The sequence below is a fragment of the Lolium rigidum genome, chromosome 4, assembly GCF_022539505.1.
Source record: "Lolium rigidum isolate FL_2022 chromosome 4, APGP_CSIRO_Lrig_0.1, whole genome shotgun sequence".
NCBI classification, from domain to species: domain Eukaryota; kingdom Viridiplantae; phylum Streptophyta; class Magnoliopsida; order Poales; family Poaceae; genus Lolium; species Lolium rigidum.
Window position 1 is genome coordinate 188839813 of NC_061511.1, and position 15471 is coordinate 188855283.

Consider the following 15471-nt stretch of genomic DNA (forward strand, 5'->3'; position numbering starts at 1 on the left):
CCCTAATAAGTTGGGATGACATTGCCGCCCTTCAAGCCATTTATCTAGAGGTTGGTTTTCAATCATTAGCAAACTTCTACGCTGCTTAATTACATGGATTAATAATATATCTTGCCGTAGAGAGCAAGGCACCGGTGGAGCCACGGGTTCCATACTCAGGACCGACCGACCGACCGAGAGTCAGTTATAGACAGCTTCCGATTACATGATCTGGTCAAAATAGGGAGCCATCAACGCATAACGCGATCACACCTCGAGTGTTTGGAACCGACTCCCCTCGCGTCGCGGCCAGGCTGGGCGGCGTCGCGGCCGGATCGGCTAGAGTTTACGCGACCCAGGCCATGGCGAGCGAGGAGGGCCGGCTCAAGACGCGGGTGTCCGACCGTCTGATCGCGCTCCTGGGCTACTCCGAGGCCATGGTTGTGCAGCTGGTACTCCGCCTCGCGCGGGACAGTGAATCGCCGGCGGACCTGGCGGCACAGCTCGTCAACCTGGCGGAGCTCCCCTCCTCCTCCGACACCGTCGCCTTCGCCCAGGACGTGCACGCCATGTTCCCACGCAAGGCCGCCGCCGGGGCCAGCGAGTACCAGAAGCAGGTAAGGGAGGCGGCGGCGTTCGCCAAGAAGCAGACCACCTTCAAGCTGCTCGACGAAAACGACGACCAAGATAATGCGGGAACAGCCGCCGCCCCGTCGTCCCCTGACAACAAAAAAGGCAAGAAGCGTTTCCTCCGGAGGAAGAGCGCGAGCCATGGCGGTGAAGACAGCGACGACCAAGTAGCTGCAATGCACGACGATTCAGAGCGGAACGTGCGGCCGCGGCCTGGTCCGCCGGAGGACGCCGGCAGCGATTCATCAGATGAGGAAGAACTAGAAGAGATTGACCGCGACCAGATCGAGAGGGCTCAGCTCGATCGGCGCATCAGGGAACGTGACGCAGCCAACACGAGGAAACCGATGATGGACCGAAAGCCCACCAGGCACCAACATGACGAGCTCGCCCGACGGTCCGAGGCGCTGCTGAACACGCGCCACATCTCCGAGCTCAGGGATTCCTCCAAGTACGCCTACCGGCAGAAGCGGGCGGAGAAGAAGGTGCTGGAGTTGCGGGACAAGATCCTCGACCACGAGTACTTGTTCCACGGCGACGAGCTGACGCCTGCCGAGAAGAGAGACCACAGGCTCGATATGGAAATCTACAATCTTGTCAAAGATCACGCTAAAAAAGACGACGATGCCGGCGATTACTACAGGATACCCGAGGCTTACGACGCCGCAGGAAACGTTCATCAGGAGAAGCGGTTCGCCGTGGCGACGCAGCGGTACAATGATCCTGACAAAGCGGCGGGAGACGGCAACAAGAGGAGCTATTTCTCAGAGCAGGACTGGGAAGAGCAGCAGATAAGGAAATCTCGGCTGCAGTTCGGATCAAATACTGCTGGACGGGCCGGCGATGGCTACGAGCTTCTCTTCGATGATGCGGTCGACTTCGTCAAGTCGTCCGTGCAGATTGATGCCGACGGCGAGATGGACGAACTGGCCGAGGCCATTGATGCGAAGGTCACACTGAAGAGGGAGCTGCAAGACGAGAGGAAGAATCTGCCCGTGTACAAGTTCAAGGACGATCTGCTCAAGGCCATCGAGGAGTACCAGGTGCTCATCATAGTCGGAGAGACCGGGTCCGGCAAGACCACGCAGATACCGCAGTACCTCCACGAGGCCGGGTACACGGCCAAGGGGAAGAAGATCGCGTGCACGCAGCCGCGGCGCGTGGCGGCAATGAGCGTGGCGGCGAGGGTGGCGCAGGAGATGGGCGTCAAGCTCGGGCACGAGGTCGGCTACTCCATCAGGTTCGAGGACTGCACCTCGGAGAGGACGGTGATCAAGTACATGACCGACGGGATGCTCCTCCGCGAGTTCCTCGGCGAGCCGGACCTGGCGAGCTACAGCGTGGTGATCGTGGACGAGGCGCACGAGCGCACGCTCTCCACCGACATCCTTTTGGCCTCGTCAAGGACATCGTCCGCTTCCGGCCCGACGTGAAGCTGCTCATCTCCAGCGCCACGCTCAACGCCGTGAAGTTCAGCGACTTCTTCGACGGGGCTCCGATCTTCAAGATCCCCGGGAGGCGGTACAAGGTGGACATCCACTATAGCGTTGCGCCGGAGGCGGATTACATCAAGGCCGCCGTGGTGACGATCCTGAAGCTGCACGTCACGGAGCCCGCCGGCGACATCCTGCTGTTCCTCACGGGGCAGGAGGAGATTGAAACGGTGGAGGAGATCCTCAAGGAAAGGATGAGGACACTTGCCAGCAAGATGGCGGAGCTGCTGATCTGTCCGATCTATGCGAACCTGCCCACGGAGCTCCAGTCCAAGATATTCGAGCCGACGCCGGAGGGCGCCCGGAAGGTGGTCCTGGCCACCAACATCGCCGAGACATCGCTGACCATCGACGGGATCAAGTACGTGATCGACCCAGGGTTTTGCAAGATCAAGTCGTACAACCCGCGCACGGGCATGGAGTCGCTGCTCCGCGCGCCCATCTCCAAGGCATCGGCGGACCAGCGCGCCGGCCGGTCGGGGCGCACGGGCCCCGGCAAGTGCTACCGCCTCTTCACGGAGTACAACTTCAGGAACGACCTTGACGACGACACGGTGCCGGAGATCCAGAGGAGCAACCTGGCCAACGTGGTGCTGAGGCTAAAGGCGCTCGGGATCAACGACCTGGTGAACTTCGACTTCATGGACCCGCCGGCGTCGGAGTCGCTGCTCAAGGCGCTGGAGGAGCTCTTCTCCCTCGGCGCGCTCAACGGCCGCGGCGAGCTGACAAAGACCGGGAGGAGGATGGCGGAGTTCCCCTTGACCCCATGCTCTCCAAGGCCATCGTCGCGTCGGAGAAGTACAAGTGCTCGGAGGAGGTGGTGACCATCGCGGCCATGCTGTCGGCCGGGAACGCCGTCTTCTACCGGCCCAAGGACAAGCAGGTGCACGCGGACACGGCGCGGCAGGCGTTCAACGTCGGCAACGTCGGCGACCACGTCGCGCTGCTCAACGTGTACAACGCGTGGAAGGAGTCGAGCTACTCGCCGCAGTGGTGCCGCGAGAACTTCGTGCAGTCGCGCACCATGAAACGCGCGCGAGATGTGAGAGACCAGCTGGAGGCGCTGCTGGAGCGGGTGGAGATCGAGCCCTGTTCCGGCGCCGGCGACCTCGCCGCGATCAGGAAGGCGATCACGGCGGGTTACTTCCGCAACGCTGCACGGCTGCAGAAGGACGGGTCGTACCGTGCCGGTAAGTGCCAGCAGAAGGTGTTCGTGCACCCCAACTCCGGGATGGTGCAGGTGCTGCCGCCGTGGGTGGTGTACCACGAGCTGGTGCAGACTAGCAAGGAGTACATCCGGCAGGTGACGGAGCTCAAGCCGGAGTGGCTGGTGGAGATCGCACCGCACTATTACCAGAGCAAGGACATCCACGAGCACCAGACAAAGAAGATGGCCAAGGCCAAAGGTCAAGCGGAAGCACAATCTAAAACTGAATAACTTCTTAAAGACTATTTTTTTTCTTCCTGCTACCTGAACAGAATGGCAACAACCTTCTGCTTAGTGCTTTCTACTCCTATGAACACCTATGTGTACTGATTCTTTTAGACTCCATGGGGCCAATTTACAAAATTCAGTTGCACAGGCACGTAGATAGAATATACGGAGTATTTCCGACAACACACTGCTATTTTTTCTTTCTGCTTGGACATGGACATCCATACCTGAACAGAATTTCGGGCAACAATGCACAGCTACTTCCATACATTTTCCTTTCTACAAGGATACCCACACCTAAATTACTGTAATGTATCTTTTAGATTCCAAATCCCAGCAAAGGGTACATCAGGCACATTAAATTAAACTCAAAATACAACATTAGTTTTCAACTTTTCGTGACTAATTCCTACATGACATAAGGCTTTCTAGGGTAAAATAAACCTACATTACATGTTGATGAGATGGTACATACTATTGCCAGTTTCCTCCTCCATAAGGCTGCTGCTGGTTTCGAGAACCAGCTTGTGGGGGGTAATTGGGCCCCCGGCCTGGGCCACCAGGAGGACCATAAGGACCCGCTTGTGGAAAATTTGGCGCACCTGCACCATAGCCACTGTTGCCGCCGCCGCCCCTTGGACCACCTGTCCCGCCCATCGCACCACCAGGGTATGGAGGCGGCCCTCGACCTTGTTGAGCGTAAGGGCCACTACCATAGCCACCACCTTGCCCTCCACGGTTTGGATACCCTCCACCACCTTGGTTCCCGCCTTGTGGGTACCTGTTAGGCCCTCCTGGCCCCCGTGGCTTTCCATAGTGATGATTTGACCCAGATGCCATTGGTGGGTGTGGATTGTTCGTAGGCTGGCCTGGCCTGATTTGAGGATGCAGTTGGCCTGATTGCTGGATTGGGGGCAAGCGGGCATGAGGCTGAGGATGCTGCGTTTTTTGCCGCTTTGCAGCAGCATCATCCGCTTGCCGCTGCTGTTGACGTCTTTTCTTCGTCTGGTATTCATGTGATGCCTCGTACTTTGGCAAGCTGTATCAGCAAACATGAAATGGACAATCGATTAATTAACGAGAGAAAAATAAAACGGTGGCACAATTGTCTTAAAAAATAAAACTTAGGATGATTATGGCATGCTGCAAGTCAGAGAAAGAGAAAAGCTACAAGTATCACCTTTTGGGATCACATGGTAGGGGATCAGCCCAAAAATATTCAGCATCAAGCGCTTCTTTTGCAGATACCCTCTGAATAATGCAAACCCATATCAAATTATGGTTGAAAATACAAAGAGATGATAATTGAGAAAACATGAAAGAAAAAAAACTAATTGAGCAAACAGAAAAAGGAAGAAACTATACCTTTGCAGGGTCCAGTGTCAACATCCTCTCCAGAAGCTCCAGGGCATAATGATCAAAACTAGAACCACACAAAGAAGTAAGCAAAAACTCTTCCGAAAATGGCAACCGAGCGAGCTTCAAGAATATAACATGAATAAAAAAGTATAATACAGAGTACTTACTGTTTAAAAGCATCCTTAACATGCCTCTTCACTGGGCGAGGAGGCTTCAAATTATTATACCATGGCATTTTTGTCGCACCCGGCCAATTAATTTCATCAGGGGTACCACAAAGCTCAAATATTTTGGTCAGTTGGTCTGGCTGCATAAAAAAACAAAGAGCGACAACGGATTAATCAAGATTGCATGTAGACCACAAGTTGCTTGGAACAAACACGTGTAGTGCTAAATGATTCTAGATAATGACTGAAAGTGTCACAAAGTAAAGGTTCTGCTAGGCTGACAGGGAGCAGCTATGTTCTTATGACCAGCAAAAGAACCGTACATATAATTAAGTAGATTAAGAGTGAAGACGGTTGAGGACTGAAGAGATGGGTTCAGATTTCTCTCAGCAATCAATAATGAATCAAACGCTAGACTGATGCGGGTATTCACAGAACTTAAGAAGTCTACAAAATGGAATTTGATTTCCTACTTTAACCATATTTAAATGTAAGTATGGTAGACATGGAGAATTTTGTAGCACTGTTAGAACCAACAAGAGTACATTTTCAATAACAGGAGTACAAGAATAATAGGATATGTTTTTCCTCTGACAACCAAGTTCAAATGTATTGCTTCAGATAGATATGGAGAATTTTGCGATATTCTATAGTCTGTATTATTCCCCAAGTCTGTTACACATATCTGTTTGTTCCCAGCTACCTTTAAGTTCTAGCTTCACATTATGATTTATGACATACTAGACTACTAGTACATTACATGTCCCTTCATTATCATCAAAAGGATTCTTCCACTTTAGAATAACCACATGACAGTCAGGATCAGGAATTGACAAAATAACTTGTTCAACACCTTAAGAAACCATACCTCATTCTTTCCAGGCAGTATTGGCTTTCCATTCAGAAGCTCCGCAAAAATACAACCCACCGACCACATGTCCACCGCTGGACCATATTTTGTGCTTCCTAGCAGCAACTCTGGAGGTCTGAAAATCATTAAACCCAAGAAAACAGTCAGCAAGATCCAATTACTAACAGTGCAATATACAAATTGCACAACGAAAGGGTAAGACTGAAATACCTGTACCACAGAGTGATCACCCGGTTAGTTAGGTTTCCGTTATGATCACTAGAAAATGATCTTGCTAGTCCAAAATCAGCCAACTTCAAGTTACCCTCATTGTCTATCAAGAGGTTAGATCCTGCAGAAGTTGATTTTGATGCAGGATTAGCATAAAAAATAACAGAGTAACTGTTAACAACATAACACCAAAAATCTCAAGTATTTTTTTCTGCTATACATACCTTTAATATCACGATGCAGGACTTGATTGACATGGCAATAGTGAAGGCCTGTGAGGAGCTGCTTCATGTAGCACTGGTACATGACACTAGATCAACAACTACAACTTGTAGGAACTAGTACCATCATTCATACAGATACGGATGGTTTTTTACCTTGATCTGTGGAATGGTGAAGCGCATCCCAGGCTTATCAGCCAACCCAGTCAAGTCGTGGTCCATGTACTCAAAGACCATGTAAATGCTCCCTTTGTACTTGTTGCCATCGACTATTCAACAACACACAGCATCAGGTCAAATGAATAAAGTTAGGGAACAGACCATTTGCTTTAGTTTTTGTGACAAGAATCAAAAACATTAGTAATATCTTTCTTAGAATGAAACCGCACCTTGCTTCCCCTGCTCGTCCCTTTCCGGCCCTGCAAAAATCAATCCAATCCATCAGTCATCTGGACGCAGGCAGGGCAGTTAACAGTCATGTTCTAATTCGTGAGACTATTGGTCAAACCTGGGGATGTGACGATCTCCTTGAGGTGGATGACGTTCTGGTGGTGGAGCTTCTTGAGGATTTTGATCTCGCGGATGGCCGTGATAGGGAACTGCGTCGGGTTAGCGAAAACTCAGAGCCAAGAAATCATGAAGGGAAAGAAAAAGACGCGACCGGGACACCTACGCCCTCGCGCTCGTTGTCCATGCGGATCTTCTTGAGCGCGACGATCTCCTTCGTCTCCGTGTCCTTCGCCATGAACACTTGCCTGAAAAAAGACAAGGACGCCGCCGAATTGGAAAGATGCCGAGGGGATTCGAGGGATTGGGGAACTGAGATTGGGGGGTCGATAGAACGCGTACCCGTATGTGCCCTCGCCGATCTGCTCGAGCTTCTCGAAGCAGTCGACGCCGCGGGAGCCCCATGACGGGTACTCCTCGAGGTTGAGCTGCCCCGGCGCCGCCACCGCCATGGCTTGCGGAGCTTTCCCTTCCGGCGCGCTAGGGTTTAGAGGACACGCCGCAAGGATTGGGAAAGGAAAGACGAAGAGGGGTCGGGTGGGGGTCTGATCTGAACCCTGGAGTCTGAACTCGAGTCGGATGGTTAATAGTTATTTTTTTAGTCTTATATCTGGAGTAGTATAATGAGACATGCTTAAATAAGTGGTGGGACAGATTACCTAGCCGCCGCATGTGAGAAAAACCCTAGCCGCCTCCACTTCAGCCTCTTTCATAGATCGGTTTCCCTCCTTCGATCGGCTTCGCCATCGTCGGCAGAAGTGGGGAACCTGATCTATGCGTGGAGTTTTTAACAAAAATACAGTAGTGTTTTTAATATTTTATGTTAGGATTTTGGTAGTCGTCTTCTTGTTCGTTTTCCCTCAATTGAGATGGTATCGTCTGCAATAAGTGATCTTCGGTTCTTCGTTCGATGATGAGATCTCTTTCCTGGCGTCGATGGTGGTGTTGGAAGATTACGGTTCTCTAAGTATAGCCTTCAGATCTTCCTTCGCGAGATTGAATTTGGATATTTTCTCATGGTTGCCGCGAGGAGGATTATCCTCGCAGTTTTTGTCCCGACTGCTACATCCTCGACAATGGTGATTCGTACTTTCGGCTCTCCAGCGACATCGGCAAGGCTGGTCTATGGGTCGTTATCTATCTTTAGTTGTCTTCAGGAAAGTACAAGATTGTGTCTTAAAAGAAGAAAGAGCTTGAAAATCTCGAAGATTTGCTAGTATCTTTTGGACTTTATTTTGTGAGACAGCTCGTGCATCTCTACCATGTACTATCTTTTACTATAAATATATGTGGTATTGGTTGCCAAAATAAAGTGGTGGGATAGATTGCTCTTAGCTAAGAGAAAATAAATATCTTTTTCTTATTTCTCTCTCCTCCACATCATAAATTATCCTAGGTAGCAATGCTAAGATATAATCATTGTACATGTCCTAATAATTTTTGGACATCTGATCTTTGCAACAACAGTCCTCCATATGCTGCATTCACGTGTGTGCAGTATCGCTAAAATCTCCCTTCATCTGGCACCGTGAAAAAATATCTGAAATCGTTCAATTTTAAATATGTTTGTGCGATTATTAAGCTAGGTTTTGTTTGGATTATTGGCAACTTTGAGTTTAATTACCAAAGGCATCATCACATAAGCACCTTTGATTCTAACAACAACTATCATGCCAACTAAACGACGGAATTGGAATTGGAGCCATCTTCTTTCCATCTTGGTATTGGTATTCCCACTTCAATTTAATTTCAAGGCCCAATTGCCTCCAAGCACATCATAAGATGTATCTTTGTCTACCGTCATCAGACAGAGTTAACACATGAAGTATGATGCAAAAGAAAAAGAAATTATTCCTGGTGTTGTATTTTTGGCGAGTAAGTGTTGGAACTGTTTTCCTAGGAAAGCACAGATGGATGATGATGCGTGTTAATTCAATTAAAGACTTCATATGTACATCTCCTTGAAAATTGTCACTCTCGGATGCTAGAATTTTGTGGAAAGAAAAAATTGGAAAAAATCTTGCGAAATAAGAGACCGAGTATTTGGAACTGGATAAGATAGCTTAAAGAATATCTTGCCTTTATCCACATGGTAAATAAAAAATTCATATCCATCGGCTCAAGTTCTCCATGTACTTTGTCTTCGTCAGAAGTCCGTTGAAGACTGAAGTGTTATTCTTGGGACCGAGATGTAGTGAGCATCGACTGTTCTGTCCATATTGTGATATACAAAACACTAGTACTCCCTCCGATCATTTTTAATTAACTCAAATATATTATAACTTTATATTAAATTCGAGTCACTTAAAAGGGATCAGAGGGAGTACCTTATCACCAGAAGATTTATCATTAATGTCTAAAGTTAAAAGTGATGACATATCCATACCATATCCCATGTTAATTAGTTCTTACTCTCAACATGGCTGAGGCTTTATCGTAACGCCTGAGTTTCATTTACTACTAACATGGTTGTTGATGGATAATCTTGATGGCCAATCTAATGCCAAAATAAAACAAAAAATATGTTTCCTAGTCAGGTATGTTTATTCGCGAACATAATTATTAGATGGTATGTTATTATGGAATCATTGTATGTCTCCTTCTTTGGAATACTTTATCTTGTAATTACTTTCCGAACATGGTGAATGCCTTATCCTAATGTCTAAATAAAAGATGGCCGATGGTGGATAATCTCGCTGTCCAATGTTTAGTGTGACAGAAATAATTATGTTATCCTAATGTTGTATGTTTATTGACATACATAATTTTTGGTTGGTTTGTTACTATGGGCTCCTTTTTATATATTTCTTATGAAAACTTTTATAATAAACCTTTGATATTAACTTAAATAAACTTTAGGTATCGAAGTTCTTAGTGAAAAATCAGGAGATATTAACTTACATAAACTTGTGGGAGTGGAGCAAAGTTCTTAGCGAAAAATCAGGAGATGTCATCTGCATAGTTAAATCCTTTTTTATCTTTTAAATATGCTCCACTGCCACACTTATCTCTTGTCTCGTCATCTCTAAATATATTTTTAGGTCTTCAAGGGTGACCAGTTCAATTTTCTTGTTTTTTATGTGATATACCCACACATCAATGCTATATCAGATTTCTGTGTGTAAACTTTCATTTCTTCGAGATGCTATGCATTTCATAATGTTGTGATGTTTATAAAGTCACACAATGTCGTAATCAGTTTCTTCACCTAAAATGGTGAAACTAGACACTTCGGCAAACATGGGTCTGTCTCTTGACTTAGTGCAGATCATTTAAAATGTAATGTGTGCCAGTGCACTTAGAGGATCTGGAAAGCTTTTTATAAATTATGAAAGATATATTAGAAGTAATGCTTATCGGGGGGTCATTGGGCTTAGTTTCTGCTGTAATATATAAAACCTATAAAACTTTACCCAGACAATATGAGTGAGTATCGTTGGCCTCACAGCTGGTCATTTTTTTAATGCAATTTCGTAGGCTTACATGTTACAGACTTACAGTATGACAACCGTACTTCAACAAGATATGTTCCACCATACCGCGGCATCCTTTGACTCATACGATAAGCATATGTTACAGCATGACTTGCATACATAATTTCTACGCGTGCCAGAACCATGTGCGCATGCACATACGCTAATATAAACGAGTATCAGAACCTTCAATATCAAAGGTTGTCACAGTTTGGCACTTTTCTTGTGACACATCATCTAAAAGGATAGCCATTTCAAACATCACGAAACCGTAAGCCGGACACCAATATCAACTAGCTTCCCACCACCGTACAGTACAACAATCTCAAATTCACATGACAGTTCATCAGTTTTATAATGGGGATGACTGTGATGCAAATTTGGCATAACATGGAGCATCCTGAGTTGTTCTGACCAGACGAGTGAAGAAGCAATTTCAAATTATACCTGCAAGATTCTGCAGGTTCTATCAGGTCGGATCAGAGAACAATGTCGGAAGCTCAATTTTTCTCGCGAGAAGCTGGATCCTTAAGAGATAAAAGAATCAGCTGAGTTTCCCTATGCCCAACGAATCAAATCTTGCAGACATCACCACGACAAAGTGGACAAACCCTAGAAAAAGGAGACATAGGTTCACCTTAGCACAATAATAATAAATATTACTAGCAGCTCAGGAAGAGCAAAATTCAGACAAGAAATTTCCCAACAATTAAGACCTAGGTCAATTGAATATAGAAACCAAGCTGTCATACTGTATTTTGTATATAACAACAAAATTCAGACAACCGTGCTTTGTTTATGACTGAATTTTGTATTTTGTACAAAAAAATCTCTATAAGTTTCCAAATCATTTACGGGAAATCAGATCACCAAGCATGTGGCTTTTTCACCAGAAAATGTCAATTTTCATGTTAGATAGCATGTCAAGGAATAGCTTTAGAGCAAGTCAAAGAAATAATCATAGCATGTCGATTCAATCTTTTCCTTGACGAGTTTCATGAACATTTACAGAAAATCAGATCACCAAGCATGTGGCTTTTTCACCAGAAAATGTCAATTTTCATGTTAGATAGCATGTCAAGGAATAGCTTTAGAGCATGTCAAAGAAATAATCATAGCATGTTGATTTGATCTTTTCCTTGATGAGTTTCATGAACAATACCTGTGAATCTCTTTCAGCCATTTATCTACACATGTTAAATGGAACTCATGATTGCATGGAAGTATACGAACAGAGTCTCCCTCTTCATATTCAACAAGGCAAATATAGCATCTACATTGTGGAGGAAAAATTAGAAGTAAAAAAAAAGACATGGTTGTTTAAATTCATTCAATAGATATGTACAAACATCAATACAAAACCCAAAAGATAATATTTACAAATAAATACATGGAAAAACAGTGTCAAACAGTGCCCTGTTGTAACATTATAACATATATCAGTGCTAGACAGCTGGAAATGATCCTGTAGCTTAAACTGCAATTGCAGAAACCACGTGCACCACTGAAGGAATAGCAGCTGTGCTCAGGATCTCGCAAGGCCTAGAATTCAACAATCCAAAGCACATTTTTTATAAGTATATACATGCTGCTTACGGTATTTGGACACCTTGCCCTTCAAGTTCAATTACAAATGCCCATAAATACCTTTTCATTCATACAGCTATTTTGGCGTTAATGGTAGATTGGGGCATACAAATCTAACATATTGTTGTCCAAGAATTTGGTTTGTGATTGAATGGTTCAGGTAATTTCTAATCAAATGGTTTACCTAAGTATGCAATTGCAGTTTGAAGGCAGTGAATCTGAATTCTTATGGATACTTGCAGTCCTTTAGAATTATCAGCAACAATAATGTCTATGCAGAAGTGAAAATGGGTATTGACATTTCAGGTATACTAACTTCCCATCATGTGCACATCTAAAAAAAACTTCCCAGCTTGTGCATGCATACTGCGTTATGCCCAAAAGTGCATCGCAGAGTACTAGTAACAAAACAGTGACACATGTACCAAAAGCTGCTTCTGCTTAAGTCGAAATATTTAAGTAACATTTGTGAACGAATTTCCAAATATGCCTAATACTTACTGTGCATCCTCATCAGTTTGGTGCTTTAATGGCTTCCTGTACACCTTGACAGGAAGACACTCGACAATCTCCTTTGGAGCAGGAACAGATCCAATTGAAGGAAACGATGGCCTTGAGGATAAAGCAGCAGACTGTTGGTGGATTTCATCCAGGACCTATGACAGGCATAACCATGTGGATGTAAGACCGCAGCCTTCTCCAGTGAAGGAAAAAAAAAAGCAATACGTGCACCACATACCTCAAAAAGTGCTTCTGCTAGCATAACAATTCTTGATATGCTAGCCCTTGGGCCGGTTTCTTCATCAGAATTACCTGGTCGACTACTTGTTCTGCAGTTGCAGTTTCCTGTTCTATGCTGACCAGATAGAATGCATGATCTCTCGTGTCCTGATAAATTTTCAAACCTACTGCCCAATCTTTGGAGAGCTCGGACCTGCTACGAGAGCAAAATCTATAAATATACATGCAGGCAAGTCAGAAAGGATCAAAACAGTTTTAACTGTAGAGCGAAGACCACCTGAGATCGTATCCTCCTCCTCCTCTCAAGAAAAGCTGATCTGCGCTCAAGCAGATCTCGATTACCGGCCTCTCTTAGAGTTGCAGAGCCAGAATTGTACACGCTGTTAGCTGAAGGGTGTGGTTGCGGATCGGAACTTCTGTCTGAGTTAGTCCGTTGCATCATTGACGAATCTTGCATAGCATTACCATTTCCTGGTGGCCACACTGGCCTATCATAAAGAAGTGAAGGGGTGAATAAACCATCTGAGAATGGAGTCCTCCTGAGAACCCTGTCACGAAGTCGTCCAACACTTAGTGTTCGGCTAAACCGGACACTTCCTTCAGAAGGTTCCTGGGAACCTATCCTTCTGTTTGAATACCTCAAAGTAGCATCTTCGGATTCCAGCAAATTTCTCCTAGCCTGGTGAGCCGCTCTAGCTTGTGTTGTGACGCTATCTCTAAGCATATCCAGACTTGAATCGATCCCAGAAGTCGATGTGCCACCTTGTTGGGGGATGTTCACATCAGAAGAATTGTCCACAGCTCCACGGCCTCCAACAGGATTAGCTGAAGTGGAGAGGCCGGATGACAGAATGGAGCATGCCGCTGATGATCCCAAGCTGACAGCTCTGCTCAACCCATAGTTGACACCGAAGCATGGGCGCGACCTATCAGAAGGATTTGGCAATCGGTTGTCCCCGACTGCAGTGCTGGTGGCAGTGGCATTCTGCAATGCATCATCGTCTTGATCTCTGTTGGTACCTGATGGAGGCACGTTTCTGCCTTCAGTTGGATTAGGTTTAGGAACCGTCGGAGCATCTTCATCTGATATGCCGATGCGAGTGAGTGAGGACAGCCTTGCAGGCTCCCCTCCCTTGCTTGGCTGCAAACACAAGAATGCAACATTCAATTACAAGGGTAGAATTTGACTCTGGATACTACAGATCCCTGACATTTAACACAAGCGCAACTTGTCGTTCGCCAAAACATATATTCCTAGTTTGAATTCTGCATTTCTCAAAATTGCAAAATAATGTCTGCCCAAGAGGACATAACCATTTTTTTCACTGATAATGGCTAAACATCAGAAGTCACGCATACTGACAAAATTATGAATCCAGCGACGAGGCACACTGAACAATCATCTCCCCATCCAACAAAACACCGACTGGACAAGTCTGAAGAAATCCTGGCAGGAAAATGGGAGAAGCCAAACTCCTGAACCGAAACCGAAGTTCAAAGGCAGACAGAGAGAGAGATAGCAGCCACCAAACAAACGCAAGATCTACCACGGCGGCGGAGGCAATATACTACTACTAGTATTATTTTGAACTAAAGGTCAACACCCCGATTCACCAATGGCATAGAGAAAAGAAACGGCGGACTCGTTACCTCAATCCCAGGCGCCGGCGCCGGCAGCGTAGAGGAAGCGTCGCGCTCCGGCGAGAAGCCCCGGAAGCAGGAGGAGCTCGGCAGCCGCAGCAGGGTCCTGCCCCTCCCCTTGCCACTCCGCTTCTTGGCCTCGCCGCTGCCGCTAGACGACGACGATGCCGCCGTCGGCGCCGAGGCGCCCTTGCTGCTCCCAGATCCCATCCCGCGCCACCCGCCGCGCCGCGCAATGCCTACAGATCCGTGGAGCCCAGCGCCGTCTCGGCCGCCATTGTTTGGATTCCACGCCTCGCGCCCGCGTGCGTAGGTGGGCGAAGAAGGCAGCTAGCTCCTGCTCCGACTACTGCTGCTAGCCTACCAAGAAGGCTGGCAGAGAGAGGGAGAGAGAGAGATGGTTCGGTAAAATTAACCGGAGCGTGCAGCTCTCGGCAGCTTCGCTCTTTTCCCTCCTCGATATGATTTTGATTGGACAGTTACTACGCCTCCCCAACTCAGGGATTAATGATGGCGGCCTCGTGGGGTTGAGCCTACGATGAGTGTGCAATAATGGCGTCCTCTACTTTCGCTGTTTCAATTCTCTAATTTTTTTTTCTCGTGTGAAAGGACTCCTCCTTTTCATATTATTACTCCATTCGGATGAATTAAGCTTATAAATTTAGTTAAAAGTTAAAAAATTTAAGATTTAACCAAATGTAACGAAGAAAATATAAACATCTGAAACATAAAACAAATATACTTTCTCCGTCTCGGTTTAACAGGCGCACAGGATGTTCAAAAAATTAGTTTGACCATTATTTTGGTCAATTAAATATGAAATATATGTTTAAAAAGTTATATTATTTGAAATCTTTTTTGAATATCTAATGGTATAGATTTTGTAGATATATAATTTATATTATGATGACCAAATTAATGATTAAACTTTATCTTAAACTACGTGTGCGCCTGTTAAACCAAGACGGAGCGAGTATTATAAAAACATATTCAATGGTGAATCTACTTACAGTACTAGCACTGATTTGTCATTATAAATGTTCACATTTTTATATATAATATTGGTTAAATTTATATGATGTTAATTTTCGAGTGAATTTATAAGACTTATTCGTTGGAATGGAGGGGTATATAAGGTTTGGCCAAAGTTAAAGTTC

At 45.9% G+C, this 15471-nt stretch overlaps 1 protein-coding gene and 2 pseudogenes across 1 annotated transcript; 1 reads left to right on the forward strand and 2 right to left on the reverse strand.

Moving 5' to 3' along the window:
• Positions 1-341: 341 nt before the first annotated feature.
• On the forward strand, positions 342-3540 carry LOC124647935 (annotated as a pseudogene).
• Positions 3541-3694: 154 nt separating this feature from the next.
• LOC124706681 (cyclin-dependent kinase C-2-like) lies at positions 3695-7336 on the reverse strand. The gene is made up of 12 exons (XM_047238355.1): positions 7215-7336; positions 7039-7120; positions 6874-6964; positions 6755-6784; positions 6522-6634; positions 6369-6441; positions 6145-6265; positions 5932-6049; positions 5064-5203; positions 4903-4960; positions 4718-4788; positions 3695-4576 (listed from the first exon to the last, which is right to left on the reverse strand). The coding sequence occupies exons 1-12, from the start codon at positions 7322-7324 to the stop codon at positions 4012-4014; spliced, it is 1572 nt and encodes a 523-aa protein (XP_047094311.1). The 5' UTR covers positions 7325-7336; the 3' UTR covers positions 3695-4011.
• Positions 7337-10486: 3150 nt separating this feature from the next.
• LOC124647936 lies at positions 10487-14524 on the reverse strand (annotated as a pseudogene).
• Positions 14525-15471: the final 947 nt, after the last annotated feature.

What these genes read in the sequence shown, in the direction of transcription:
- LOC124706681 (XM_047238355.1), bottom strand. Translation starts at nt 7,324, where the DNA reads ATGGCGGTGGCGGCGCCGGGGCAGCTCAACCTCGAGGAGTACCCGTCA. An exon ending in GGAGATCGTCACATCCCCAG is followed by an intron (nt 6,785 to 6,873) that starts GTTTGACCAATA and finishes TGATTTTTGCAG; the next exon opens with GGCCGGAAAGGGACGAGCAG. An exon ending in GGACGAGCAGGGGAAGCAAG is followed by an intron (nt 6,635 to 6,754) that starts GTGCGGTTTCAT and finishes GTTGTTGAATAG; the next exon opens with TCGATGGCAACAAGTACAAA.